Source organism: Colletotrichum aenigma (genome assembly GCF_013390185.1).
Source record: "Colletotrichum aenigma strain Cg56 chromosome Unknown KSG_Cg56_contig03, whole genome shotgun sequence".
NCBI classification, from domain to species: domain Eukaryota; kingdom Fungi; phylum Ascomycota; class Sordariomycetes; order Glomerellales; family Glomerellaceae; genus Colletotrichum; species Colletotrichum aenigma.
The window spans coordinates 4,273,008-4,297,941 of record NW_023500909.1 but is presented as its reverse complement, the minus strand read 5'-3'; the positions used below and the strand labels follow the sequence as shown (position 1 = coordinate 4,297,941).

Here is a 24,934-nt window from a genome sequence, read left to right as displayed (position 1 = left end):
CCTTCCTCATGCCCTGTCTGTCGTTCTATGAAGCTGACTCCTGACAAGATGTCAATAAGTCCGTCGTTTACTTCTTGAACCTGTCTATTAGAGACTAGAAGTTTCCCGTTCAGTCTTAGTGTTTCTTGCCTTTGTCTAACACCCTCTTGCCTTGCTTGAGTGCTCTTTGATGTGAAGGGGACAATTACCTCGAGCTAGGCTACAGAACCACTTCGAAAGAAGGGAAGTCACACAGCCAGTCATCTCACCCACGCAAGTGTTGCCAGAGACAGTCTCTGTGACCCAAGGAGCCTGCGTGTATCATGCCCCTTGCCTGGCAGAGGCAGGTATCAACTTTGATTAGCAGATTATTCGCGTGTAGGAGTATACTGACCGTGAAACCAGTAGCAGTTCTCCTCTACCCTTTCAACTCAGTTCTCGCCTTAAGGCACCCAAAGTATTGCTGTCTGTCTAGATGTCTGCGTCTTTCTCTCTCGGAGAAGCTACAGTCTCAAGCCCTTCTCGCCTTGTGAACTTCTTGTCACCACGATGTCAGTCAACAACCTGCACAGCGAGAGCAGCCTTGGGCAATGAGACCCGCCTCCTTCCCTCTGGAAACCTGAAGCAAGCTGCTTTCGTTACTCCTCTTCTATTTAAATCTCTGCCTTCCTCCCACGTCCTCTCCAAACTCTTCTCCTCGCAACATCATCACCACTCACCTTTCTCACACAATCTATCCCACCAACACTCTAGCTATCCAGGAAATAACTACAACCTACCATGGCTGACTCAAAGAACGCCAACACTGCCACTGCCGACAGTGGTGAGGGTTCCGGCGCTCGAGCTGGCGCCTGGACTGAGGCTGAGAGAGTAAGTTGGGCCTCTGTTCCTATGTCTCCGTCTCCGTTTTCATGTCTGGATCAAATACTGACAGTCGTCTTCAGAGCCAGCTCCTCTTGCGCGTCCTCGCTAGTGTGCTCCCTGAGGGAAAGGGCGTCGATTGGAAGAACGTCAACATGCCCGGCCGCACGCAGAAGGCCTTGCAACACCAGTGGACCACCGTTCTGGCCCAGATCCGGGACCTCAACATTGGCGGTGACGGCACCGTCACTACCCCGGCCAAGCCCCGTGCGGGTGGGTTTTCTCAGTCCTTCAAAAGTCCTATTGCTCACAGTCTACAGCTCGCAAGAAGACGCCCAAGAAAGCTGCCGGTGCTGCCGATGGCGAGAGCGGCGATGAGGCTAACGAGGGCGACGAGGATGGCACCCCCGTCAAGACCCCTAAGAAGCGCGGCGCTGTTAGCGCTGGTGGTAAGTCTACATCTACCTTTCATGTCAAATTCAAGCAAGCTGACTTGGCAAGCAGAGGGTTCGGCCAAGAAGCGTCGCGCTCCCAAGAAAAGCACCCCCAAGGTCGAGGATGAGGCCGCGGAGGAGGACGGCGAGGCCAAGGCCGAGGAGAACGTCGAGGAGGAGCAGTAGCCGAACATCGTCCTTTCCGGATAGGGTGCCTACGAATTGCCGGAAAGTAGGAAGCCACTGAAGCGTATCAATATGCGATCTTTGGGTTGGAAGGACCTTTTGGTGATGACTGGTCTACGTGGTCCTTTTTGAATGAGCTTCATGATGCGGGAAGCGTTATCTTGCGGATGTGGAACCCAGGCCTAGGTTAGACACACTTCGTCAAAGGTTGCGGCCACGAAATCAGAAGAGGAATGAGCACACAAAACGATCGCTGACTTCGTATCTGTGAAAATGTTGATCGCCGGGGTGGGCGTTGATGGAGGCGAGAGAGGTCGCCCAGCCGTGGATGGGACTTGCGTTTGACGAATCAAATGGGCCGAGGCGGTCTCCAGATCAAGGTGTACCCCAGCTGGTCATTCGTGCAAGCAGAATGTGAGACCTGCATATTCATCCAGTCTGGATAGCTGCCCCTGATGGTGTGCAGTTGGAGAGCATGATCCATCACCGTCCCATGTTAGCTGCGGCCAGGCACACACCCGTCGACGTCCTTCTGTCAAGATTGTTAGGCAGGACATTGCCGCAGCGGCAGGCCGGCTTAGCGAAGGCTACTGTCGTGGGGAGGGTCGCTAGTGTCACATTACATCAGCAGCCGGGGCAGGGGGCAGCCAACCCACCCGGGACATGCACCCTCTGCACCCATATAAGCGGGCTCTTATGCATCTAGCCTGGTGATCTGGATTTGGGTGGTGGCCACATCCTGTTTGCCTTCCCGTTTTCTCGCATCCCGAAATTTTTCGACGGCCGACAAGACTGTGTTGGCCTGCTTTGTTCAATTGTCTCTGGATCAAGGGATATCACATTGCATCAAAGATTGAGCCTCAGTGGATTGAGGCTGTCTCCCTGCCGAGCCAGGAGTTCAATTTCCAAACGCTTCCAGTCGCTCGCTGAAGGTCTCCCCCCTCCAACGGGAACAGGAACTTGCCAGCAGCCTGTGAAAGGCTTGCCTGCCGCCGCCATCCTTCTCAACACTGGATGCGCTCCGTCTTCGTCCGCAGAGGGACTGTGACTTCCTTGAATCTTGCATCCAGAACCACCGCAACCACCCCGGTCACACCTTGGACAACCTCCTCCACCCTCGCATTCAACCAGCTGCTCAGACGCCAGCACCACCAGCTCCCGCTCGCCAAACACGGCTGCTCCCGCACTACTCTGGCCCTTTCTCCCAGAACCATCTGCTATAAGACAACGCGACGAACCGTTCTTGGCCAGTTCCACCGTCCCTTCTCTACAACCTCGTCCGCTGCCGGCGCCATCGCACCTGACCCTCCGTCGACAGCGCAGCAAAACCAACCCTCCAATCCATCAACACCTACCCCCCCGATCGCAGAAATGAACGGCACCAACGCGTCTCCGCGCTCCAAGCGCAAGGCGCCCACAAGCCCCGAGGGTCTGCGACCGCACAAGCAGCATCGCGCCGTCAATGGCAAGCTGTCCGCTGGCGACAACACTCCCGAGATCGAGCTTGAACACTCGGCTTTCGTTGAAGAGGACTCTGGCATGGAGGACAGCGCCATGATGGGAAGCATGTTCCCCATCTCCCAAGAGCCCGAGGTATGGCAGAAGACCATTGAGAATGTCGTGAGCAACGTCGTCTCTATTCGCTTCTGCCAGACCTGCTCTTTCGACACAGACCCGGCGTTGACCAGCGAGGCGACTGGATTCGTGGTGGACGCACAGAAGGGGTAAGACTACGTCATGACACTACCTAAGATGGATTGAGGCGGCATGCTAATTTTATGGCCCAACAGATACATCCTGACAAATCGACACGTCGTCGGATCCGGTCCCTTTTGGGGATACATCGTTTTCGACAACCACGAAGAAGTCGATGCGTACCCAGTCTACCGTGACCCTGTCCACGATTTCGGTATCCTGCGATTCGATCCCAAGGCCGTCAAGTACATGAAATTGAACGCGCTGCAGTTGCGACCGGATCTTGCAAAGGGTAGGCAGACACCCTGATGGGCGACGCATTTTTAAAGTGGAGGCACTGACGTATTTTTAGTGGGTGTCGAGATCAGAGTCGTTGGTAACGATGCTGGAGAGAAGCTCAGTATCTTGTCTGGATTCATCAGTCGGTTGGATCGCAACGCGCCCGAGTACGGCGATGGCTACAGCGATTTCAACACGTGCTACTACCAGGCCAACGCCGCCGCGAGTGGTGGCAGTTCGGGCAGTCCGGTGGTCAACATCGATGGTTTTGCCGTTGCGCTGCAAGCTGGTGGACGTTCCGATGGCGCCTCAACAGATTACTTCCTACCCCTGGACCGCCCATTAAGAGCCCTGCAGTGTGTCCAGCAAGGCAAGCCCGTCACGAGAGGTGACATCCAATGCCAATTCCTTCTCAAGCCTTTTGACGAGTGCAGACGTCTCGGTCTTACCGCCGAATGGGAGGCTGCTGCTCGCAAGGCCTTCCCCAAGGAGAACAACATGCTTGTTGCAGAAATTGTGCTTCCAAAGGGCCAGTCCGACAGCAAGATCGAGGAGGGCGACATTCTCATCAAGGTGAACGGAGAGATGGTCACGCAGTTCATTCGTTTGGATGATCTTCTCGACTCCAACGTTGGCAAGTCTATTCGCCTCCAAATCCAGCGAGGTGGAGAGGATATTGAGGTTGACATTGACGTCGGCGACCTGCACAAGATCACCCCTGATCGATTTGTTTCCGTTGCCGGCGCCAGCTTCCACAGCTTGTCCTACCAACAAGCTCGTCTCTACGGTGTTGCATGCCAAGGAGTCTTCGTTTGCGAAGCCACTGGATCTTTCAGGTTTGACAGCGCTGATAACGGCTGGTTGATTCAAAGTGTGGACCATAAGAAGACACCTGACTTGGAGAGCTTCATCGAAGTCATGAAGACCATCCCAGACAAGTCCAGAGTTGTTGTCACATACAAGCATCTGCGCGATCTGCACACTCTCAACACGACAGTCATCTATGTCGATAGGCATTGGTCAGCCAAGATGAAGATGGCGGTCAGAAACGACGAGACAGGTCTGTGGGACTTCACTGACCTCGCCGACCCCCTTCCTCCCGTTCCGCCGGTTGCCCGCTCAGCGTCCTTCATCCAGCTCGAGAACGTGAAGCACCCTGCCATTGCTGACCTGGTACGAAGCTTCGTACACGTCAACTGCACCATGCCTGTCAAGCTTGACGGTTTCCCCAAGAACAGAAAATGGGGCATGGGTCTGGTCATCGACGCTGAGAAGGGTCTCGTCGTCATCTCCAGAGCCATTGTGCCTTACGATCTTTGCGACGTGACTATCACCATTGCTGACTCTATTATTGTCGAGGGCAAGGTGGTTTTCCTGCACCCGCTTCAAAACTACGCCATCGTCCAGTATGACCCCAAGCTGGTCGACGCCCCTGTTCAGAGCGCCAAGTTGAGCACAGAGAACATCTCGCAGGGAGCCTCGACCAACTTCATGGGATACAACAGAATCGGCAAGATTGTCCACGCGTCGACGACTGTCACCGAAGTCACGGCTGTGGCGATCCCGGCCAACTCCGGCGCGCCCAGATACCGTGCTGTCAACGTTGATGCCATTACTGTTGACACCAGCTTGAGCAACCAATGTGGTAGCGGTGTTCTCGTCGCGGACGACGGCACCGTTCAAGCCCTTTGGCTCACTTACCTGGGCGAGCGCTCGCCGTGCTCTAACCGTGACGAAGAGTACCACCTTGGACTGGCCACCCCCACTTTGCTATCTGTTGTTTCCCAGATTCAACAGGGTCTCGTCCCGAAGCTGAGAATGCTGTCGGTTGAATTCAGGGCCATTGGCATGGCTCAGGCCAGAGTCATGGGCGTCTCTGATGACTGGATGACAAAGGTCACCGAAGCCAACAAGACACACCACCAACTGTTCATGGTTAGCAAGCGGACTTTTGAGCGTGATCAACAGTCTGGTGCCCTGTTGGAAGGTGACATTTTGCTCACTCTCAACGGCAAGGTCATCACCAAGGTTTCCGAGCTCGATATCATGTATTCTCACGAGGTCTTGGACGCTGTCATTGTCCGTGACTGCCAAGAGCTTCACATCAAGGCTCACACCGTGGCTGCGGATGACGTTGAGACAGATCATGCTATTTCTTTCTGCGGAGCCATCCTGCACCGCCCTCACCATGCCGTTAGACAACAGATCAGCAAGTTGCACAGCGAGGTCTACGTCTCGGCTCGCACTCGAGGTTCGCCCTCGTACCAGTACGGCCTTGCGCCCACAAACTTCATCACCCACGTCAACGGAAAGTCTACGCCTAACATGGAATCTTTCCTTGCCACCGTCCAGAAGATTCCAGACAACACCTGTGAGTGTCCTACCAGTATGTACGTAAAGTCAAGACTAACACAGCAGCAGATTTCCGCTTGAAGGCCGTCACTTTTGACAGCGTGCCGTGGGTTATCACCATGAAGAAGAACGAGCACTACTTCCCTACCATGGAGTGGATCAAGGACCCTTCAGAGCCCTGCGGCTGGAAGAGAAAAACATACGAGGGAGATGAGGTGTTTGAAGGCGAGGGTCCTGACGGGATCGTTGCCAACGCCGAGGATGCAGAGATGGTCGAAGATCCCGCTCCTATCTGATATAACATTGGATGGGGCGAATAACTTTGGACAAATTACGACTTCGGAAAGACCCTCGTCAGGCTCAGCGGCGACTCTGCATGTTCTTTAGCTCTGCAACCACGATGCTGAGCACATTTAATGGTCCTTTTTATGTACGATTCGGAAGGGGGGCAAACAACATACCATGGGGAAAATCTGGACAGGGCAAGGCTGAGGGATTCAAGGGCATGGGCGCGCGCACGGCCGTGAGGACAGCATCTAGCTGGTGTCTTGTATGTACATAAGAGAAAGGAGAGTCGCCAGGTCACCTCTTGAAGGCGCGACTCCTGCGTCTGCATCTCCTTTTCTTGTTCTACTTTCTGTTCAATACCCGTTAGACTTATTGAAAGTCTCATGTTTTCCCTTACATCTATCATACCTGTGCTCATCATCACTGACCAACATATTCCGGCGGGAACGATGGGCAAGGTACGTGTGCCATGAAAATGGGCCACGCGGTGTTATAATAATAGTTCACAGCTACGCAACCGACTTCTCACAGATTCTTGTGTGCACAACTCCATTTTGTCGAGAATCAGAGTTCTTTCCTCAAATTTCAGTCTGCGTTGTTCTGCCACACTTCGCCACACACGACATGTTTTAGGGCTGAAGTCAAACAGGAATTGAGCCTCGAATGAGATCTCGGCTATCCCGCTTAGCACTTCATAACGAAACAAATACCCCCACCCTAGACTGCCAGCCCATATGTCCATGATTTGGAGGTTAGGCATGTGCATGGCTGTTGCAGCTGCATCACAAAACAGTGTTTCCGGTTGTTCACGGGATTCAGACCTCAACGTTAGAGACTTCATCCTTGACCACGGCCCGTACGAGGAGGCTATTCGAAGAAGCTCGTGTGCTTTGAACAAGTTTGATGCGTCAAAAGCCACAAGAGAACGCGCGTTTTGGGCCGCCACCAGCGCGAGAGATTATGTGTCTCGTTTGCCGAAGAACGTGTACTTGTTGAAATTCTTTTTCTCCCAGAGTTCAAGCTTTTGCACCGTTCGCGGCAGCATTCTAAACAACGTTTTGATTGCCGAGATCCGGGCGATGTCGTCTGCGAAATCAACTGTGCGTGATGGCTCATAAACTATCTCTTCGAGGTAGGGAAGACACCGGAATACAGTCATCAGAGCGCCTGATGACAGGCTTCTCTGAAATCTGCGGTTAATCACGAATTTCTTTATCTCTCGAATTTCCGGGATTGTGGCTCGGTTGCCGACGTCGAAATCGAGCAGGTTTCCAATTCTCCGCCGCTGAGAGCCAACGTATTTCCGCTCTTGGGTGAAGTAAGCCTTGTGAAAACTACGGTCTATCCATGAAAATTGTCCGCCAATCAACGGTCCAAAGCAGTGACTCGTATCACTCGGGAATGCGGCACTCAGCTCAAGCGTAAGATTCTCTTTGATATCCCACGTTGAGAGAATGTCGAGAAGCTGTAGAAGACGCGTACTGAAGATTTTGCTGTTGGCTGCCGCTTCGGCGGCGGTCTCTTCCGTTTGACAAATAACGCAATTGTATGTCCACAACTCTACATGAAGCCAAATCGATTGTAGAAGACTTTTTCGCTTTCCAGTCATCATTCGGTCGAACCAATTTATGTCGGAAAATGACTTGAGTTTCACGTTGGTGAATATGATTTTCTCAAAGAACTCTCGCCGCCATTGGACGCAGACTGTGGATAGCTTGAGGAGTGATCTGCCATGACTGGCAGTCATCTCCTTCAGGACCATCAACCGGAGTTCCATGGGCAAGTCCATCAATCAGAACTGGTTCTTTTGAGATCTCAGCCCGCGGCGACTGGGGGCTATTCGTAGCTTACGACGTGACGCATCCCTCGTGTTCGCAGATCTGCTTTTCTGGGGTACCGTTGCCTTTTTCGTGACTCTTTTGGCTGTCTCACGCGATGATCCAGAAGCATTGTTCGTCGTCGCCGGTGCTTTCCTGGGACGGAGCTTCATGTTAGATTTCTGTTCGAAACAGGAAGAGATGAGTGTGGCGGTTTGAAAATCCAGAACCGGGACGAATGGTAAAAGTGCAGAAAAGTGTGTCTCTTATAACTGGTCATATCTACCATCCAGGTGCATCCCACAAAATGTTCGGCAAAATATCATATTAGAGACGACTTGAGGTAACCTTGATTATCAGAAGACCCAAGAGGTAAAACAAAACCCCCAAACAGGTAACCACGAGCTGGAGTAACCGATGAGTTCTAGGGGCAAATGCATGTGGGAGTCACACAGGACAATGCACCCGTCCAGGTTGACGGCGGTCTATAAGACAGACTGGGTAATGCTTCCATAACCATCACGCCCAGTCTCGTGTCAAACTATGCATAATAGCAGGTCAGCGTCGGGTGTTGGTCGGCGCCGCCTCCGGCTTACAGCGGGACGCTTACCCAAAGAGGAATACAATGTGGTCGGAGCTGTGTAGTCCTATGTCCGGGACAATGCCGCTGATCCCATAAGACCTGCTCAAAGTCCCCAGGATCATAGTCGTCATGAAACCCTTCTTTTGCATGTCCCGAATAACCTAGGGCGGGGCAATTGTAGTGCTCAGCGCCTTCATTCAATTTTTACTAAACTTGTTCGGCGCAGCTACCATGTCCAATCAGTTCGCATTTGTAGTTGTCGGCGACTCCGGCAAGACTAGATCCGCCGACCGATCAGTCATTCGCAGTCGATGCATGCAGGGAAAGAACCGACAAGAAGGGTCTCGGAGATCTTTGCAGGCTGCGCGGAAGGCTTTGAAAACTACTGGCTCGTCGCAAACAGTCGAACATGAACGAGGCTCTCGGTCCGTCCCATCCAACTCGTCTCGGTCTTCAACAGATAACCCTTCAAGAACGAGGAGAGCTAGGAAATATCGACAACCCCCAACCACGGAAGATAGCTCAGAGGACGACCTGGTCGCCTTGAAAGACCCGACGCCTTCTCTGCCCCCCACCGACATATCCCTGGTGCGGTTCGCAGATGACTTGGAGAGGCCTTCCCAGGAGGTTCTCTTTAGACGTAAGCCACCCCAACGTGTCGAAAGGTATCCAGATCTCATTGTCTTCAGTATTTTCCTCTGCCACACTAAAGGAGACTTTTTACCCCGTCGAACATATCGTCAATCTGCCCCGCTCCCCGAATTCAGAAGCTTTATCCTTCTCTTGGATTTTGCAGGATCAGATCTTTCTCCACAGCATCTTGTTCTGCTCCTCAGCGATTCAAGACCGTACAAAATACGCGCCTTCAGGAAAGCTCACGCAATTCCACTTGCGACGCACCATTTCTCTGCTCAACAAGTCCCTGTCCCAGAAGAACTCGCACGAGAACGAGGCCATCTTCCATGTCATCTTGACACTGGCAATGATCGCGAGCTTGTGGGGCGACTTTGACTCTGCCGCTGTACACTTGTCAGGGCTGCAACAGATCGTTCGTCTACGCGGAGGACTTGAATACCTTCACAGGTTTCCCAAGTTGCATTTCAAGCTTGATCGGTGAGTCTATAACGAACCGTAAGGGCACTAGAGGGCGAATCTCTGACACTGACCAGGCTTGCTCTCACGTGGGCCCTTGGGAGCGGCGGTATTCCGTCCTTCTTCACAGGCCCTGTATCGTGGGGTCCATACTTTGAAAGATCTCCCGAAACCCGCACAAATACCATCGAGGTAGGTCTGATCGAAGTGTTCGCCGATATCAGACTTGCCGTAGTCTTTAGAGACCTTAGACACCTGGTGTGTTTGGTCAACAACCACTTGGCGAACAACTCGCGGCTCGACGGCCTGCTTTTCCAAGACTGCTTGGGGTCCGTCCAGGCACGCCTCGTACACCTTCAAGGCGATCTTGAAGATGCCTCAGATGAGTGTCTTCGTCTAGGCATGCTCGCCTTCCTTTCAACGACACTGCAGATTCCGGGCGGAAAGTTTCCGTACGCATACCTTGCTGCGAAATTCCGCATGGCATGTAAGAACTTCATCATACGTACGCCGGTGCACGAGAAACTGCTGTTCTGGATGCTCATCGTGGGCTCCATATCCGTCTTTGAACCTGACGAGCCATTTTTACGGTCAGTCTGGTTCACACTAGCATATCCAAAGTTATCATGGCATGAGGCTCGTTCCACTTTGCAGACCATCATGTGGATAGATAGTATGCACAGGACGATGGGCCAATCCGCTTTCTCAAAGGCACGGGAGCTGGGTAACGGAGCCACCGAGGCAATTCTGGAGCCTTGAGTGGCTGATATGTCGGAATAGTCTTCATAAAAGGGTTAGACAAGATATGAAATAGCATACAGCAGGGTAAAATGGTTGTGAAGCCACAGATTGAGGTTTTCCTCCGACTTGCGGGGTGAAAGCCGCGGAAAGCATTTCGTCGGATAGCTAGGTATGTTCCACAGCACCTGGTGGATCTCTCAACGCGACAGGGGATGGGCCCTTAGGCCTGTGCGCTGCATACGCAGCACGGAGACGGCAATTACTTTTTCCGGTACCAGCCAGCGGTCCCCAACTTCACCTCCGAATCTGGGGGCGGGCCCTTGTCACCTAATCAATCCACTGTTGCAGTTGCTCACCTTAACTTCACCCTTGGCACCAAGTTGACCAGCCTGTTCCACTCTGAACACCGACGCGAATTCTTTTCCTCGGTGACATTGCATCAAAATACTCAAACCCAGCACAAATAACAGCATCCTCAAATTTTGGAAATTTGCTGTCTCGATAACGATTCAACCACATACCAAATCCACATCGTCGAAGCTGTTCTCGAACCTTCAAGATGTCGGACTCAAAGAATGACAAGGCGTATAAATATCGCCAGGAGATCAGTCAGGTAAGCTTAGAACATTATGCTGTTTGAAACCCACTCTATCGCTTTGCTGGGCATTCACTTCGCTTTGACTCTCTTGCGCACACCAACAAACATCGACGCCCCAGGCCCCAGGCTTGCTGGCCTAGCCTCGTGATAGCTTGTTCCAATATGTCAGGCCAAGGATATCAACAGCCGTTTCGAAGAGCTCCTGGCTGCAAGTGCAGCGCCGTCAAGGCGTCCAGCCAGCCCGGTTAGCTGGACGAGGCTCAGCTGGACGAGGCTCAGCTGGACGAGGCTCAGCTGGACGAGGCTCAAATCCCGACGATGTCTCTAAGGAGACACCTGCCTTGGCTACTCAAACACACGACACCTAGCTGCTTCCTGAAGGGTCCAAACACTTTCTTCCCCTCCTGTTGGAAGCGCACCCTCCGAAAATCCAACCCATACTCGAATTCTCTCAAAACTCCAGAAATCACCAGCTTGGCGACATGGAGCGGCTCAAAAGCTTCGGGTTTCCCTACTACCTTCCGGATGTCGGATGTCACTTGAGAGACCTTGTCAGCGGTATTGAGATGCAACTGGCGTTTTCGAGCAGCTGACTCCCGAGGATGGCAACAGCGAGGTCGAGGGACCTGAGGAGAAACACAAGCCCCTGCGCCCCTCCAGAGCAGCCAAAGCAGTTTCCGAACGCGTTCAACGCGAACCCTATGAGCTGTTTCAGAGTGCCTTCGACCAAGCGGTCGGCGTTATTCATCCATCTGGTTTCAAATCCATCTCTGATATCCCCGTCACCAATGAAGAGCGAGCCGAGCTTCAGAAGCCCAAGCCCAGGCTTCGTCGAGCTCCCAAACATCGTCCTTTGGCCCCGCTCAAGGAGGGCGAGAAGCGACTTTGTGGAATTCATGAGCGAATCGCTAACGTTTTCCGAAAGATGATGTACGTCTCTGGCGAGACTGCAGAGCCGTCTGTCGAAACTACGAGTATGATCGAAGATATTGTTCGTCAGCAGGTTATTGAGCTGGTATGTTGATGCTTTTACCCACTTCCGGCGCTACCACCCTAACCCATTGCTAGCTCAGAAACTGCACAGACCTCGCTGCTCGTCGTGGTTCTCGATCAATCACTATCAATGACTTGATTTTCCAGATCCGCCACGACCAAGCCAAGGTCTCCCGCCTCCGGACCTTCCTCTCGTGGAAGGATGTTCGAAAAAATGTTAAGGATTCCGACGACAAGGGAGGTGAGGCGGATCTCGGTGCCGGCGAAGACCCTGCTGGCGGAGTGATGCCTGGTGGCCCCGTCGATGATGCTGCAAAGAAGAACAAGAAGGCCAAGGTCGGCCTTCCCTGGGAGCCGTCCTCATTCTACAGTCAAGAGGTCCCCGAGCGTGACGATGAGGAGGATGAAGAGGAGGAGGAGATGAACTTCATCACCCTTCAGCGCCTTCGAAAGGCTGATGAGCGTACCAAGGCCATGACCAAGGAGGAGTACGTCACCTGGTCCGAATACCGCCAGGCCTCCTTCACCTATCGCAAGGGCAAGCGCTTCCGCGAGTGGGCTGGTTTTGGAATTGTCACCGACAGCAAGCCTTCTGACGATATTGTGGACATTCTCGGTTTCCTGACGTTCGAGATGGTCCAGACCCTCACCGAGCACGCCCTCAAGGTTAAGGAGCAGGAGGACTTGTTCAAGGCACTCAACGGAGGCGACAATGCCGGCTCGAAGAAGCGAAAGGTCGCGACTGGTCTCTTCGATCCCCCTAGTGAGGGTAGATCCCCGATCGAACCGCGCCATGTTCAGGAGGCTTTCAGACGTCTCCAGCAGCGCCCCAAGAAGACCAGAGCTATGCTCAATGGCTCGAGACTGCCCCAGCACACGGCTCTCAACATCGTACGTTTGTCTGCAATTATCGTGACGCACTATGCTGACCTGTCGCCAGTTCTGATTTGTCTTTCTGGACGAACACGAGCAATCACAAGTACACAAACTGGCTTTTCAATTTGCAACCGTCAATTTCGCGGTTGAGCTTTCTTACGACACGACGTAAAGATACCCACGGACGGGCTGAATGACTTTGGCGTTGGTGGGTCATACTCGCATGCATTTCAGCTGGGGTCCGGGACGGACTGGCCAGGCTAGACAGGTTTACATGGCAATTCAAGAATAAGAAAAAAAATCATGTCGATCCTCAAAGTGAAAACAACATGGAATTGGCCATGACACCGAAATGCGTGACATACGTAGCAGCCGGGATGAAGCACCCGAGTGGCACCTGTCAGTCGTAATTCCTGGGCATTCCCCTGGGCAGCTAGCCCATAAATCCTGTACGTACCCCCGGCTGCTGCAGACCACCTATCCCTGGTCCATGCCACTTGGGCACAAACGGGACCCCGCAGTGAGGCGTGAGCTCCAGCCATCCCACCTACCTGTCGCGATTAGATAAGGCAGATAGACCCCTTCCGGAGTTCCAAGGTTGTCCTCCACCCTGCTTCAATTTGTCTGCCTTGCGCTGCTTAAGGGTGGCGTCTTTCGCATTCAATCTGTACTGGTCGTCATTCTCTTTCCTCGAACTACACGGACACACGCAACACCATGGCCCCTCCTGTAAACGTCGTCGTGAGTCGTCCCCGCCCATTCCGCATTTACCCCGCCGTTCTGGCGCGATGACGACATGCCCAATGCTAATGATCCCCCTCCGATTAGACGAAGCTCAAGGTCCAGCTGAAGCTGGCAATCGCACGGCTGCGCATGGTCCAGCAGCGCGATGAGCAACTGTCCAAGACGCAACGACGCGCAATGGCGCAGCTCCTCGAGGTGGGCAAGATTGACTCCGCGCGCATCCGGGTCGAGAATATCATCCGCTCCGACATCACGACCGAGCTACACGAGATACTGGAGCTGTACTGCGAACTTCTGATAGCACGCGCAGGGCTTCTCGAAGGTTCGACGTGTGACCCTGGCTTGGAGGAGGCGGTTAAGAGCATCATCTATGCGGCGCCCAAGACGGAGATCAAGGAGCTGCAGGTCGTGCGGACGCTGCTGGCGGAGAAGTATGGCAAGGAGTTCGTTATGACAGCCATGGACAACTCGGATGGCAAGGTGTCAGATAAGGTGGTGAAGAAGCTCAGCGTCGTCCCACCCAAGGAGGAACTAGTGGTCGGGTACCTGGAGGAGATTGCCAAGGCGTACAACGTCGACTGGCCGAAACGGCCACAGGCCGCGGAGCCTCCTGACCTGCTGGATGACGATGACGACGATGACGACGACGACAACCCGAGCGGCGGTATTGGTGTCAAGATACCCGAGGGTCCGTTGGGAAATAGCACAAAGGTAGCCAAGGAACAGGAGGAGCTAAGCAAGGCGACGCCACCGAGGACGATTGGAGGACCTAGCAGCCCATTGACGGTCACTCCGCCCAGGATGACAACGGACAATGTTCACCCCAAGGTCACGCTCAACTCGCTGGAGCTCAAGCCGAACAAGAAGATGGACGCTGCGGCGCAGAAAAAGCCGGGCGGCAAGGGGCCGGGGGGTAATGTGCCCGATATTACGGAGTTGGAGAGGAGGTTTGCGGCTTTGAAGAGATGACGAGTTTATTGCCTTGCAGGACGAGGAGTTGGCAGTCTGATTTGAGGGAATTATCCTTGGTAAGGGCATGCATATTTGTGTTTAGTATTCCCTAGGCATGGCGTAGAATGGACGCGTATTGCGAGCTTGCATCGTCATGCTTCCTTTTCCTCGCAGTTGGTGAGCTCTTTCCCCGATGAATAGCCGTGGTAATCATTCAATGTCGCTGCGGCTATCTTCGTTGCCCCTATGTAGCCTAGGCGTGGCTTGTTATCCAGAAATCGGCGAAAGTGCTTCAAATACCGTCAGGGAGAGACAATCCGCGACGGTGTTGAAGATGGAGGAACCACGGAGGACAGTGGAGTCTGGATAGTAGGACTCGGCCTAATGAAGGAAGTGCTGGCCTCGGTAGGCAGCATAATCGCACCTCGGGCTCCTTGCCGTCTGGACCTTTTTTTGTCTCGGGAGTATCAAACGCTCCACTGCAGTCTTCCTGTAGTCGGGCTCCTACCTGCACTGACAAAACTTCTGGCATGAGGTCCTACTACGCGCCTTCTTCCCACCCTTCTCTCACTCACTCAACCCTCGACACCAACTTTTTGGGATCGCACTACTTCACATTTGGGGTTGTTTTCTTTCAAATCTCACAAACAACAACACCTCTCTTTCTGGAGTATCCTGCCCGCATTCAGTGCGGTTAACGCGCCGTTCCCTTAACCTAATTTCACGTTTGTCGCACCTTCAGCTTGCCTTCACTACACAGTCCTTGTGAAGCTTCACAAACTGCAATACTAATTTTTTCTTTCAGAAGCGCCTTCGTGCTCTATTCTATACCCTTTTCAGCTGGTTCAAGCACTTATATCCTCGCTATGTCCCGGGACAAACTTGCTGCTCTGGACTTGACGTCACGAGAACTCCAGGATGTGAGCCAGAGTCGCTTGGAGAGGAAGTTGCTTCGATCCTCGCGGCACGTCATTGACAAGCCTACGTTCCTCGGCATCTACACTAAATGGATGACATTGCAAATTCCAAGACTTGGTTATCACTCCGCCCTTGACTCCACAGTTGTCTACAGAGAAGGTTGTGACTTTTTGGCCCGCGAAGGCTACGACAAGGGACCGGTTCTTGCTTCGTTCTCGAACCACCAGAATGAGTACCTGAAGTGTTTCCCAGATGGTAAGCGGGAGTTCAACTACGCCAGACGCGACATTGAGATCCACTTCAAGAAGCTGGTTGACCAGCCTCGTCGTGCTTCTGCCCATTCTGCTACAGCCACTTCCTCAACCTTCAATGAGCATCTCCTGCAGACCAGAGCTCCTCTATCTTCATCAGCTTCGCAACAGTCAGATTTACAGAGCAGGCGCTCCAGTTTCGACAAGTCCAAGTACGACGGTGTCAGTGGCGAACGTTTAGAGTGGCTCTCAGCGCAGAACGAAGAAGAGACTATCTTCGTCATGCCTCCTGCTGCAGCGGCTCCAGCCGTCCCTACCGGCGACTACCTGTGCAAGCGCTGCGAGCGACCGGGTACGGATGAAGACAAACCATCAAGCGACTGAATAGCCAGCTGACAAAATCTCACCAGGCCATTTCGTTCAGGATTGCGACACGAACTCCAATCCCTCATTTGACAGCCCTCCTCCCAAGAGTTACGTCTGTCACAACTGTGGTGAAGCCGGAACGCACTACAGAAATGCTTGCCCCATCAAGCCGTCATCAAAGGGACGTTCTCGCAAGAAATCAAAATCCTCGAAGGCAGAACCCGGAAGCGACTCATTTACAAGACGATCCTCTCTGTCCAAGACACTTGGAGGCCCTCAATCGCACCAAACCACTATGGATGCTGAAGACGATCGCTTGGCTCATCAAGCTGCAGCTCCAATGGGTGGAATCTTGCATACACAAGGAGGAGCGGTGACCAGTGCAAGAAACAGAAACCCGTCCGTCCAGCAAACTTCTCGAGGCAGCGACGGCCACATTAATGTGGACAGGGCCGCTTTCATTCAGAATTGCACTGATAGATACCGCCCGAGTGCCAATGCCGGAGGAAGCACTGTCCGTTCCCGCAGCAGCAGCATTGCTCCCATCGACGGACATAGTCGTCGCAGTCGGCGCGACTCGAACCGCTGTCTTGATTCATACCGCCCTGAGACGAAGATGAAGCTGGAGACGGCTAGAGAGGACAGCACCAAGACCAACACAGGCACTTACACCAGTAGAGGTTCCTCGCAACACCCTCAGTCCTCTATCGCGGCCTCCGACGGTAGACTCTCTCCCTGGAGTGATATTCACACGCCGCCAACAAAGCGGGTCCGTCGTGATTCTCCTCCTCCCGCAGGTCTGCCTTGGGATGATGCGGAGTCTCTATTTGAGCAGCCCAATATCGGTCAACTCAACCAGCCGACCTCTACAACCTCTTTCCCCTCCGGTCAGCAGCATGCCACACAGTTCCAGCCGGTCAACCGAGACGCAATGGAGGAGGATTTCATTCCTCTTACTTCTGAAGAGGAGTGGGAGCAGGCTGGTATTGAGGCCGACGCTTTTCTTGAGAGCTTCGGAATGGAGTTGGCTTCCTACGGCTACGTTCAGCTGTCGTCGACCCCATCCAACAGCCCGATGCCTTTCACCGGCCCTGGTGGCAATATCGCTGGACACAACAACCCCGCCGACGAGTTCGGCCCTGATATCTCCCAAAATGCCACCTTCGCTAAAACAGAGGCCGTCAACACGGAGGAATCGAAAGGCAACGACGACGACTCGGCCTGTTCGCTGATGAGCTCTCCTGTTCAGCGCGGAGCAGTCTCTGCTGACACCGACGGTGATGTTTGCATGACAAACGCTGCAGATGGCTCCGTCAAGACCCCTACCGAGGGTCAGACTATTGTGCCACACCAGACGGTAAAGCCTCTCCAGAGAGACCCTCCATATGACCCTCGCGTCAAGGCACTTTTCCAAGGTCGGGAGCACGAGAACGTGTACGTCAACGTCGCTGGCCGCAACACGGCGATGGATATGTACGAGGACGAGGAGATGCGTGCCGCAAAGCGAATGTCCCGCCTGACCGTCAAAGACTCCGCCTCATCCAAGTGTGAAGACTAAGGAGATCTTCCTAACACCCGAAAAGCTGAACTGATCGTCAGCAATTAACACTTGCTTATGTTTACTGGCCATGCTTGAGGCTGCATCCACCGCTGCGTGAGCATTTTTTGCTCATAGAGGAAATTTTGCCCTATTCTCTAAACGTTCTGCGACATACCGACCCGGCCGTCTCCCGCCTATGCGCATTCGATCCATCCGACTTCTGAGCTCGTGTGCGGTACAAATCGGATTCCGTATCCGGAGGACGATAGTTCAAACGTGCTTATATCCGTTTGCACAAACACAAGAGGCAGGATATCAGGGTTGGGTTCGAAGGGTTGCGCTGCACACCCAGAATTGCTTCTCCTGGGTCTGAAGATAAGGGGAGGCTGTCTTTAAGGTCTGTGCCTAAATACTGCACATCGGCATCTGGGCGATGGATACGAGGACATACCTCCTAGTTTTGCTCCCAAAAACGGGGACTGAACCCCGAGATACTCGTTCATAGCCTATAGTTTGCCCAAATTCAAAAAGTTTCCATAATTACGAGGAGAACCGACGTCGTGCATGTCGTTCTCGACTGAACTCCAGACTCCACCATATCCGTACTCCTTTGGCGTCATGGACGAGCCGCAGCGCTGGTCCAAAAGCGGCCCATGAAAAGGTAAGCCTCCCACGTTCCCTTGTCTTTCCTCTTTCCCCCGACAACGCACGCTAATTTGTCCTCCGCGGCGGCGCAGCACATTACTCCAGCTTATCCAGATGCTCCAACCGTGTCAACACAACTTGTTTGCTCGTCTCCTCAATCTCGCCCGCCAAGAAGACCTCGTCCAGGATGGCGTAGACCTTGTAGAAGTTGAACACGAGGTCGAGCTCGCAGACGTTGCCGAAAAAGGCGTCGAGGACCTCGACGAAAAAGTGGATGGCCTCGAGGTAGGCGAGCTCGTTGTCGTTGGTGTCGACGCAGGCGCAGAAAAAGAGACCGGCGTACCGGCGGTAGACGATCTTGTTGTTGCGGAACTCGACAAAGTTGGATTGGTACTTTTGGTCTCGGGGGGCGACGAGGCGGTGGACCTGGACGGCGGACAGAGGACGTTAGCCTTTCTTACCGCGATGGACTGTGACTGAATGGGCTGCTGCCTACCTCGCCCTTGAGCTTAATCTTCTCGTCGTCGCTGTATGGTGCGTACCACTTGGCCAAACGGGTCTTTCCCCTGATCATAGCATGTCAGTCAGCAAGAACCTCTTTGGATCGCAGGAGGAGTGGACTGGGTTGCACAGAAACATACTGGCGGTTCTGGATCAGGATGAAGGACAGCATCTTTACGGTTCAGGTATTCGCATGTCCCTAGTGGTCTTGAATGTTCTTCCTTTCCACCCCGCGCGTCGCAGAGGTTTGAGATGTGAAGTCGGCGGACGCGGAGCTCGGAGGGTGCGTGTGGTACGTACCGGCATGCCTTCCGCCGGTGCTGCTCTGCAGAGCACCTTCCAAAGTTTCTGTTTCCCCTGGGCAAGCGGTACCGGTGGGTCCTACTTTGGCCTCAACCCAGGCAGGTGCGCACTAGCACAAATGCAGAAAGGAGGGAGCACCTCAAGGTCGCTTTAGGTACGTACCGCGGCTAATTGGGTGCCCCACTCCAGCTGCCAGGGAACGGGTATAAAAATTCTCTCGACCCCCCCGCTGTCTTTCGAAATTTCTCTCCTTTTTCTTCTCCATCCGAGTGCAAGGGCTTTACGCGTATCAGTGAGGATTCGTCCGAGATCGTGTTTTTGCTAGTTGAAAACTATAACTATGACCACTCCTAGTTGGCTTCGGCTGTCTAGGGAATTTTTGGAACCCTTTTAATCTTCTGGATGGAGAAGACAAAATTTCTTTTGCTTTCATTGCTTGCGGCACCCGCGTTGGGTCGTAGTGAAGAAGGTTGATTGTTAGCGCACACGAACCGCGGAGGCATCGAGGAGCTTGGCGTTGGTGGCTACCGTCCTGTTTCTATCGCTGTTTTCTAAGAGGTTCGGGGTGAGGCTGTCGCGTCGTTTGCGACGCGACTGACGCAAGATTTGGCCTCACGATGTCGACTTGTACTGTTATGACCTCCGCCCACGAAGGGGAAGCCCCGATGATTGTCTGCGATTCCGTTGCATAGTGCGTAGTAGCTGAGAGAAAAGTGCGAGTTACGATGTCGTTCCTGTTCTACGCTACCCTGTCCAACCCTTAATTCCAACACGTTGATGCCCGAGAGAACACCACGAACTAGGTCCGCACATGCCATATTTGAGGATCGCCAGTTCCCTGCTCATTCAGTGGACTTTCACACTTCACCTACATGCTTCACTCCAACACTTGGTGGGCTCTGACACGATTATTCCACATCATCGTCAGATTATCTGAGCCCGGGGATCGACGAACGAGGTTGATCTTGCCGCAGCCGCTTATCTCACATACCCTTGTTGACTGCCCCATGCCCGTATCTTGAGGCACACTCTAAAGGCATACACCAAGCAGATTAGAGGGCGACCCTTGGGATCAAAAGGAGCTACTAATGCGGCGCCTGCCAGAGCTTTGAGAGCGGCGATGGATGGAGCGGGTCGAGAAGACGCTGGGCGGTTGGCGTAAGTCCTTTCACCTGGCACCCTGCGCCCACACCTGATCCGAAAGCTGGCCTCCAGGACAATTGATGGGAGCTGAAGTGGTTAAACTTATCTTCGATCAGAATGGAACATCCATCGGTGTCTATGCGGAAGGCCAATTGACAGAGCCTCGCCAGACCAGCCGAATCTCTTTTTTGTTTTTTCTTTTTCCCCAATAGACTGTCAAATCCTAGGCAATCTGGGTCTGCCTCTGTCAAATAGCCCTCCCGCTTGGTGTTCCCTCTGGGCATCGTCGTGTTGATTCGTTATTAGTTCCTCCAGCGCGGAGCATACGAGATAAGGCAGTCGAATTCTGCCAAGTGGACGCCATCTGGTCAACGTGAAGCTTACTGCTACCCCCTGCCCCCCTGCATTCGTCCACATCAGCCGAACGCAACTGGGAGAAACCGTACTCTGTACTAGAGTACGCAACATATATAGTCGTCTAAGATCTAGCTTGCACCGGGAACATCGTTGCACCAAGGTTGCAACAAGCTGGCGGAACATATCAAGGTCGATGACAATAATTCTCAGAGTTGGTGGTGCGTCCAGCAGATGTCGTGTCTCACGAACAAGCTGCGATTCAAAGCACCTAACCGACTCTCTGTATCTTTGCCCGATTTCTTCGGTGTTGTCCAGTTTGATGTGGATTTTTCGAAATTTGAAGTTGGCTGCCGCCTTATCATACGTTGTTGATGAGTTGGGTTAGGACAGCAAACACAAGTCCGGGTGGCCATGGAGTACAGAGCGAGGAAGCAGACCCTAGCAACTGTCTACCTGTGTAGTCTATCTCAGAGCAAACGCTTTTCATGGATTGTAAACCAGACCCCAAAGTTGGTGCTCTTGCAACCTCGGATGGTCTTGCATTCGCACGGGAAGCTTCCCATGCCCGCTATCTACCGGAATTGAACAGTTCAAACCCGGATCCCCTCCATCCCCAGGCTACAACATAGTGGTCGGCAAGCAGCTTCCACTCCTCCACCTCATCCAGCCCCTCCAGTCGGTCAACCCTTTCCTTCTCGTCTGACGACACCCACCGTTCCCAGATCCGCTCGACTGTTAACGCGTTGGCATGCTCGAAGCCAGTGTCGCGAAGGCGTTGTTCTTGGTCCTGCGGTAGCTTGTAGCTCTCCAATGTCGGCATATGAATCCGTCTTGCCGCCAGGTTGGACGTCATCATTTTGCCAAAGGGGTCGTCGGGCCTGATGGGTTCGTAAATGATGATGCCGAGGTCGGGAATCTTCTGCTCGAACCACGAGATGAGGTCCTTCGTTGCGGATGTTTCCAGGTAACACAGGCAACACTCAGATATCAAGAGAGTCGGAATGTCCGTTCGGAGTCCCTTGAGGGTTGGTGCGCCGGGCTGGACGAGCTCTCTAAGATCGCGTGCGTGGCAGTAGTAGCTGTCGGAAGCTGAAGGCTGACAGCTCCACGAACCATCCTCCTCCGACGAAGGGTTACCGAGTATTTGACGCAGAGGGGGTACGCCCTGAACTATGCGGGCCTTCTTTCGCACAGTCACGGCAAAGTCCAGCTCATGATAGACTAGTCCCGGCCGGTCGGTCCTGGAGAAAAGTCTAAAGGGGCGAGTGTCGGTCCCGGCGCCGAGAGAGACGATTTGCTTCTGCTTCGGCCCGTCGCCCGAACCAACGGCACCCGATAGAAAGCTGTCGACAAGGCTGTCGAGAGCAACGGTTCTCGTGTAAGTGCCTGGGATAGAGGTCAGCCTCCATGCTCGACGGAAGCAGACCCTGGACAACACGGACCTCGGTTGATGATGGGTAGTCTCCTGGGAGGCGGTCCAGCCATGCCGTCGACGAAGAAGCGGGCGTACGGGTCCTCGAGGTATCCCACAATGACGGCGCTAAGACGTGATCCGGCGGCATCGTCGTCGGTGCCCTGGATGGTTTGGTCATGCGTCGGACCCGCGGAGGAAGGTCCGCCGCCTGGGCCGCCTCTACCGCGCCCGCGACCGGGTCGGCCTCCCCTTGCTCCGCGGAGGGACAGCAGATTTGGGATCGCGTTGCCGGACATGGAATTCAGACGTGATTTGAGTCAGGAGTTGAAGAGATGCGAGCTGCTCCGAGGGGTTGATGCGGGTGACGTATGGTGGGAGTTGCGATGTGGGGCACTGGAGTACAAACAGAGTTGTACCTGGCAGCTCCATGTCACCAGTCTCGGCGCACAGTCCACTTAGTCGCATCAGTGGACTGCAGCTCTTCTGCACCTGGGACTCGCTGGGTGCACTGGACCCTGAATCAGTGGCTTGAATTGCCGTTTCAAGCCCCGCCAGGAAGCAGACGGCTTCAAGTCTCACCTTGAACAGAACTTTGCCTGCCAAGCCGGACATGACTGACAAACCTGATGGCCAGAATGCATTTCCAACAGACCAAACGGTTTGGCGACAGCAGTCATCAAGGAAAGCCCCCGACACGAGAACCGGCTCGAGTGCCCGGCGCGTATCGTGTAACCGCGTTGGGAAGCGAGCCGAATCCTACCGGCTGCGTCGGCGTTTGCTGATGAACGGTACTTTTTAGTTCGCCATGCCAGGCGAATCATGGCAGATCGCGGCGCGGATGTGTACTTTTCCCCATTCCAGCTGGCAATAATAGGGCGAGCTGAACGGCGGGCATGATGAACGTCGGGTCAGGCAATGTAGGGCGTCCAATATCTTGGACGAAACAGTGTTTCCGAGTTGTTTCTATCAATAATTGATCCCAACAATGCCGGACGAGAAGGGTTGGTCGAGAAGGCTTCCGAGACGGGACTTACTCGAACACAGTAAAAACTCAGAGTACGGAGTTTCATCCAGATTTCAGACGACGTGAACAGTTCCGCCTTGCTACAAGCGCCCGTATTCACGATGCTGTACGTACACAGCAAAACGCCTCCAGGCCAACTGGCCACAGAGACGGCCGTCCGCGTTCGCGATGTCGCGAGTCCATTTGTCCAGCGGCTAGCTAGACTGATGCCATGGCCGCCTCCAACGCAGGAAACAGACATGGATGGGAGTCATCCCAGCAGCCCGGCCTAAGTCTGCCTGGTCAAATCGACCTGGACACGACATCGGAAGGCCGTCTGCGCGGCTTCGCTGGGCGTTTGGAGGCGAAAGGATCTGTCGGCGGGGGGCACGGCGTGGCTGTGTCAGCCTGCTGCCTGCTAAAACTGCCCGCTACGGCACTAATCGAGGTGAGGTCGTTGTAGGGGGTGAAGGGGGGAACACATACCACACCGGGCACCGACCACTCATAGACTTTCTCTCTGAAGCAGCGCAGTGGCACTGGTCCATGGATTTAATAAACCGAATCCCAGCGCCCCCAGTCTGCTTCGACTTTTGACGTCGGACACCCCCCTCGCCTGCCCCGTCGTTTGTTTCCTCTCTCTTTCCTTCATCATCACAAATAGACACGATCGTCAACTCCGTTTCTTTTATCGCAAAACTTGGTTTATTTGATCGTCAGATAAACCGCCAAGATGATGCACCACATCGCCAGCGCGGTGTACAAACGCGCCACCGAGGGCCAGCAGCCAAACGATCTGCCCCCGTGGTCTGTTGCAGTCTTCCTCGCTGACTTCATTGTCTTCCTTCCCGTCCTTCTCCTTGTAAGCTTCCCTGCCCGGAAAAAGCAAATAGGTTCACACGACTAACACCTTCGCAGTTGACCTACACCCTCCAGCAGGTTTATCCCATCTTCACCATCGTCGAGGATGAGAACCCCCCGGCTTACGACCCGGTCAACCTCAACGAGGACGAAGCCGCCGATGTTCCCGGCGTCGGCCCCATCCCGCCTAAGGTCACCGGCGGCCGCCCCACCACCGTCACCTCCTCCCTCCGCTCCATCAACCGCCTCCTGATGGCCAACGGCGGCTGGCGCGCAAACTTCCGCGGCTTCTTCTGCATGGTCGCCCAGGCTCTGGCCACTGGCGCCCTCTACGGCATCTTCTCCGCCTTCCTCCCCAACATCCTCGCCTCCGTCGCGACCCTCCTCGCCGCCCTCTCGCTCGTCCAGCTCAGCACCGCTTGGGTCCACATCGTCATCACTCCCCAGTCCCCTCTGCACTTCTGGTCTCGCCTCCCTCCCTTCAAGCGCACCTTCGAAGCCACCGCCCGCCCCGTCGCCGCCTTCTGGCTCGCCTCCCTGGTCGCCACCTGGGTCCCCATCGCCGTCGGCTGGGCCCTCGGCCTCGACCTCCCCAACTTCCGCTTCGGCGCCCCCACGACCACCGTCCCCGGCACCGAGGGTAGCCCCAGCGACGCCTGGAAGAGCGTCGTCATCACCCTCATCAGCCTCGCCTTCCACGTCCTGGTCGTCATCCCCGCCGAGGTCGTCCTCGTCCGTGTCCAGGCTTCGCTGCTCCCCGAGGAGGCCGACACCATCATCCCCTTCGACCGCTCCTTCGAGGGCAAGGTCGAGCCCCGCGTCGTCGGCGGCAAGGGCTATGCCACCATGGCCGTCGCCTGGGCCACCTACTCGCGCGCTGCCTGGAAGCGCCTTGTCATCCTCTACGTCAAGATCTTCGCCGTCTGCATCGTGACCTTCCTTCTGATGGCGGCCATCGTTGTGCCTGAGGTTATTCTCATGATGAAGGCTTCCAAGCACTAAACTGCGGCCAGCCGGCGATTTGGTCACCCCGCGGCTCTAGGTTGTCATGACTCGACAACTTGGAACTCAAGCTGTGGATAGACTCAAACAAATTCTTGGCAACTCCGCGCCAGCATTTTCTGTGTACTTGTACTTTTGCTCAGGAAGCAGGACATTAGCAC

General features: G+C 54.2%; 10 protein-coding genes across 10 annotated transcripts; 8 read left to right on the top strand and 2 right to left on the bottom strand.

Annotated features, from left to right (window-relative positions):
* Nucleotides 1-759: 759 nt before the first annotated feature.
* On the top strand, nt 760-1,460 carry CGCA056_v005119 (uncharacterized protein; the record flags this gene model as incomplete). The annotated part of the gene is made up of 4 exons (XM_037320374.1): nt 760-849; nt 924-1,113; nt 1,161-1,289; nt 1,345-1,460. 4 exons carry the CDS (start codon nt 760-762, stop codon nt 1,458-1,460), a joined length of 525 nt encoding a protein of 174 aa, XP_037182156.1.
* A 1,371-nt stretch (nt 1,461-2,831) lies between these two features.
* NMA111 (Pro-apoptotic serine protease NMA111) lies at nt 2,832-6,082 on the top strand (the record flags this gene model as incomplete). Its single annotated transcript, XM_037320373.1, has 4 exons — nt 2,832-3,184; nt 3,251-3,447; nt 3,508-5,805; nt 5,856-6,082. 4 exons carry the CDS (start codon nt 2,832-2,834, stop codon nt 6,080-6,082), a joined length of 3,075 nt encoding a protein of 1,024 aa, XP_037182155.1.
* Nucleotides 6,083-8,705: 2,623 nt separating this feature from the next.
* Nucleotides 8,706-10,325, top strand: CGCA056_v005117 (uncharacterized protein; the record flags this gene model as incomplete). The annotated part of the gene is made up of 3 exons (XM_037320372.1): nt 8,706-9,114; nt 9,164-9,587; nt 9,644-10,325. 3 exons carry the CDS (start codon nt 8,706-8,708, stop codon nt 10,323-10,325), a joined length of 1,515 nt encoding a protein of 504 aa, XP_037181629.1.
* Nucleotides 10,326-10,866: 541 nt separating this feature from the next.
* Nucleotides 10,867-12,844, top strand: spt3-1 (SAGA complex subunit spt3; the record flags this gene model as incomplete). Its single annotated transcript, XM_037320371.1, has 4 exons — nt 10,867-10,920; nt 11,507-11,920; nt 11,974-12,789; nt 12,839-12,844. 4 exons carry the CDS (start codon nt 10,867-10,869, stop codon nt 12,842-12,844), a joined length of 1,290 nt encoding a protein of 429 aa, XP_037181756.1.
* A 647-nt stretch (nt 12,845-13,491) lies between these two features.
* On the top strand, nt 13,492-14,487 carry CGCA056_v005115 (IST1-like protein; the record flags this gene model as incomplete). Its single annotated transcript, XM_037320370.1, has 2 exons — nt 13,492-13,515; nt 13,603-14,487. The coding sequence occupies 2 exons, from the start codon at nt 13,492-13,494 to the stop codon at nt 14,485-14,487; spliced, it is 909 nt and encodes a 302-aa protein (XP_037181758.1).
* Nucleotides 14,488-15,335: 848 nt separating this feature from the next.
* Nucleotides 15,336-16,022, top strand: CGCA056_v005114 (uncharacterized protein; the record flags this gene model as incomplete). Its single annotated transcript, XM_037320369.1, has 1 exon — nt 15,336-16,022. One exon carries the CDS (start codon nt 15,336-15,338, stop codon nt 16,020-16,022), a length of 687 nt encoding a protein of 228 aa, XP_037181757.1.
* A 598-nt stretch (nt 16,023-16,620) lies between these two features.
* On the top strand, nt 16,621-17,562 carry CGCA056_v005113 (uncharacterized protein; the record flags this gene model as incomplete). The annotated part of the gene is made up of 1 exon (XM_037320368.1): nt 16,621-17,562. The coding sequence occupies one exon, from the start codon at nt 16,621-16,623 to the stop codon at nt 17,560-17,562; it is 942 nt and encodes a 313-aa protein (XP_037180927.1).
* Nucleotides 17,563-18,285: 723 nt separating this feature from the next.
* APS2 (AP-2 complex subunit sigma) lies at nt 18,286-18,862 on the bottom strand (the record flags this gene model as incomplete). The annotated part of the gene is made up of 3 exons (XM_037320367.1): nt 18,286-18,615; nt 18,686-18,755; nt 18,831-18,862. 3 exons carry the CDS (start codon nt 18,860-18,862, stop codon nt 18,286-18,288), a joined length of 432 nt encoding a protein of 143 aa, XP_037180926.1.
* Nucleotides 18,863-21,061: 2,199 nt separating this feature from the next.
* Nucleotides 21,062-22,203, bottom strand: PPM1 (Leucine carboxyl methyltransferase 1; the record flags this gene model as incomplete). The annotated part of the gene is made up of 2 exons (XM_037320366.1): nt 21,062-21,879; nt 21,936-22,203. The coding sequence occupies 2 exons, from the start codon at nt 22,201-22,203 to the stop codon at nt 21,062-21,064; spliced, it is 1,086 nt and encodes a 361-aa protein (XP_037180928.1).
* A 1,440-nt stretch (nt 22,204-23,643) lies between these two features.
* Nucleotides 23,644-24,773, top strand: CGCA056_v005110 (uncharacterized protein; the record flags this gene model as incomplete). Its single annotated transcript, XM_037320365.1, has 2 exons — nt 23,644-23,772; nt 23,829-24,773. 2 exons carry the CDS (start codon nt 23,644-23,646, stop codon nt 24,771-24,773), a joined length of 1,074 nt encoding a protein of 357 aa, XP_037181754.1.
* Between the last annotated feature and the right edge of the window lie 161 nt (nt 24,774-24,934).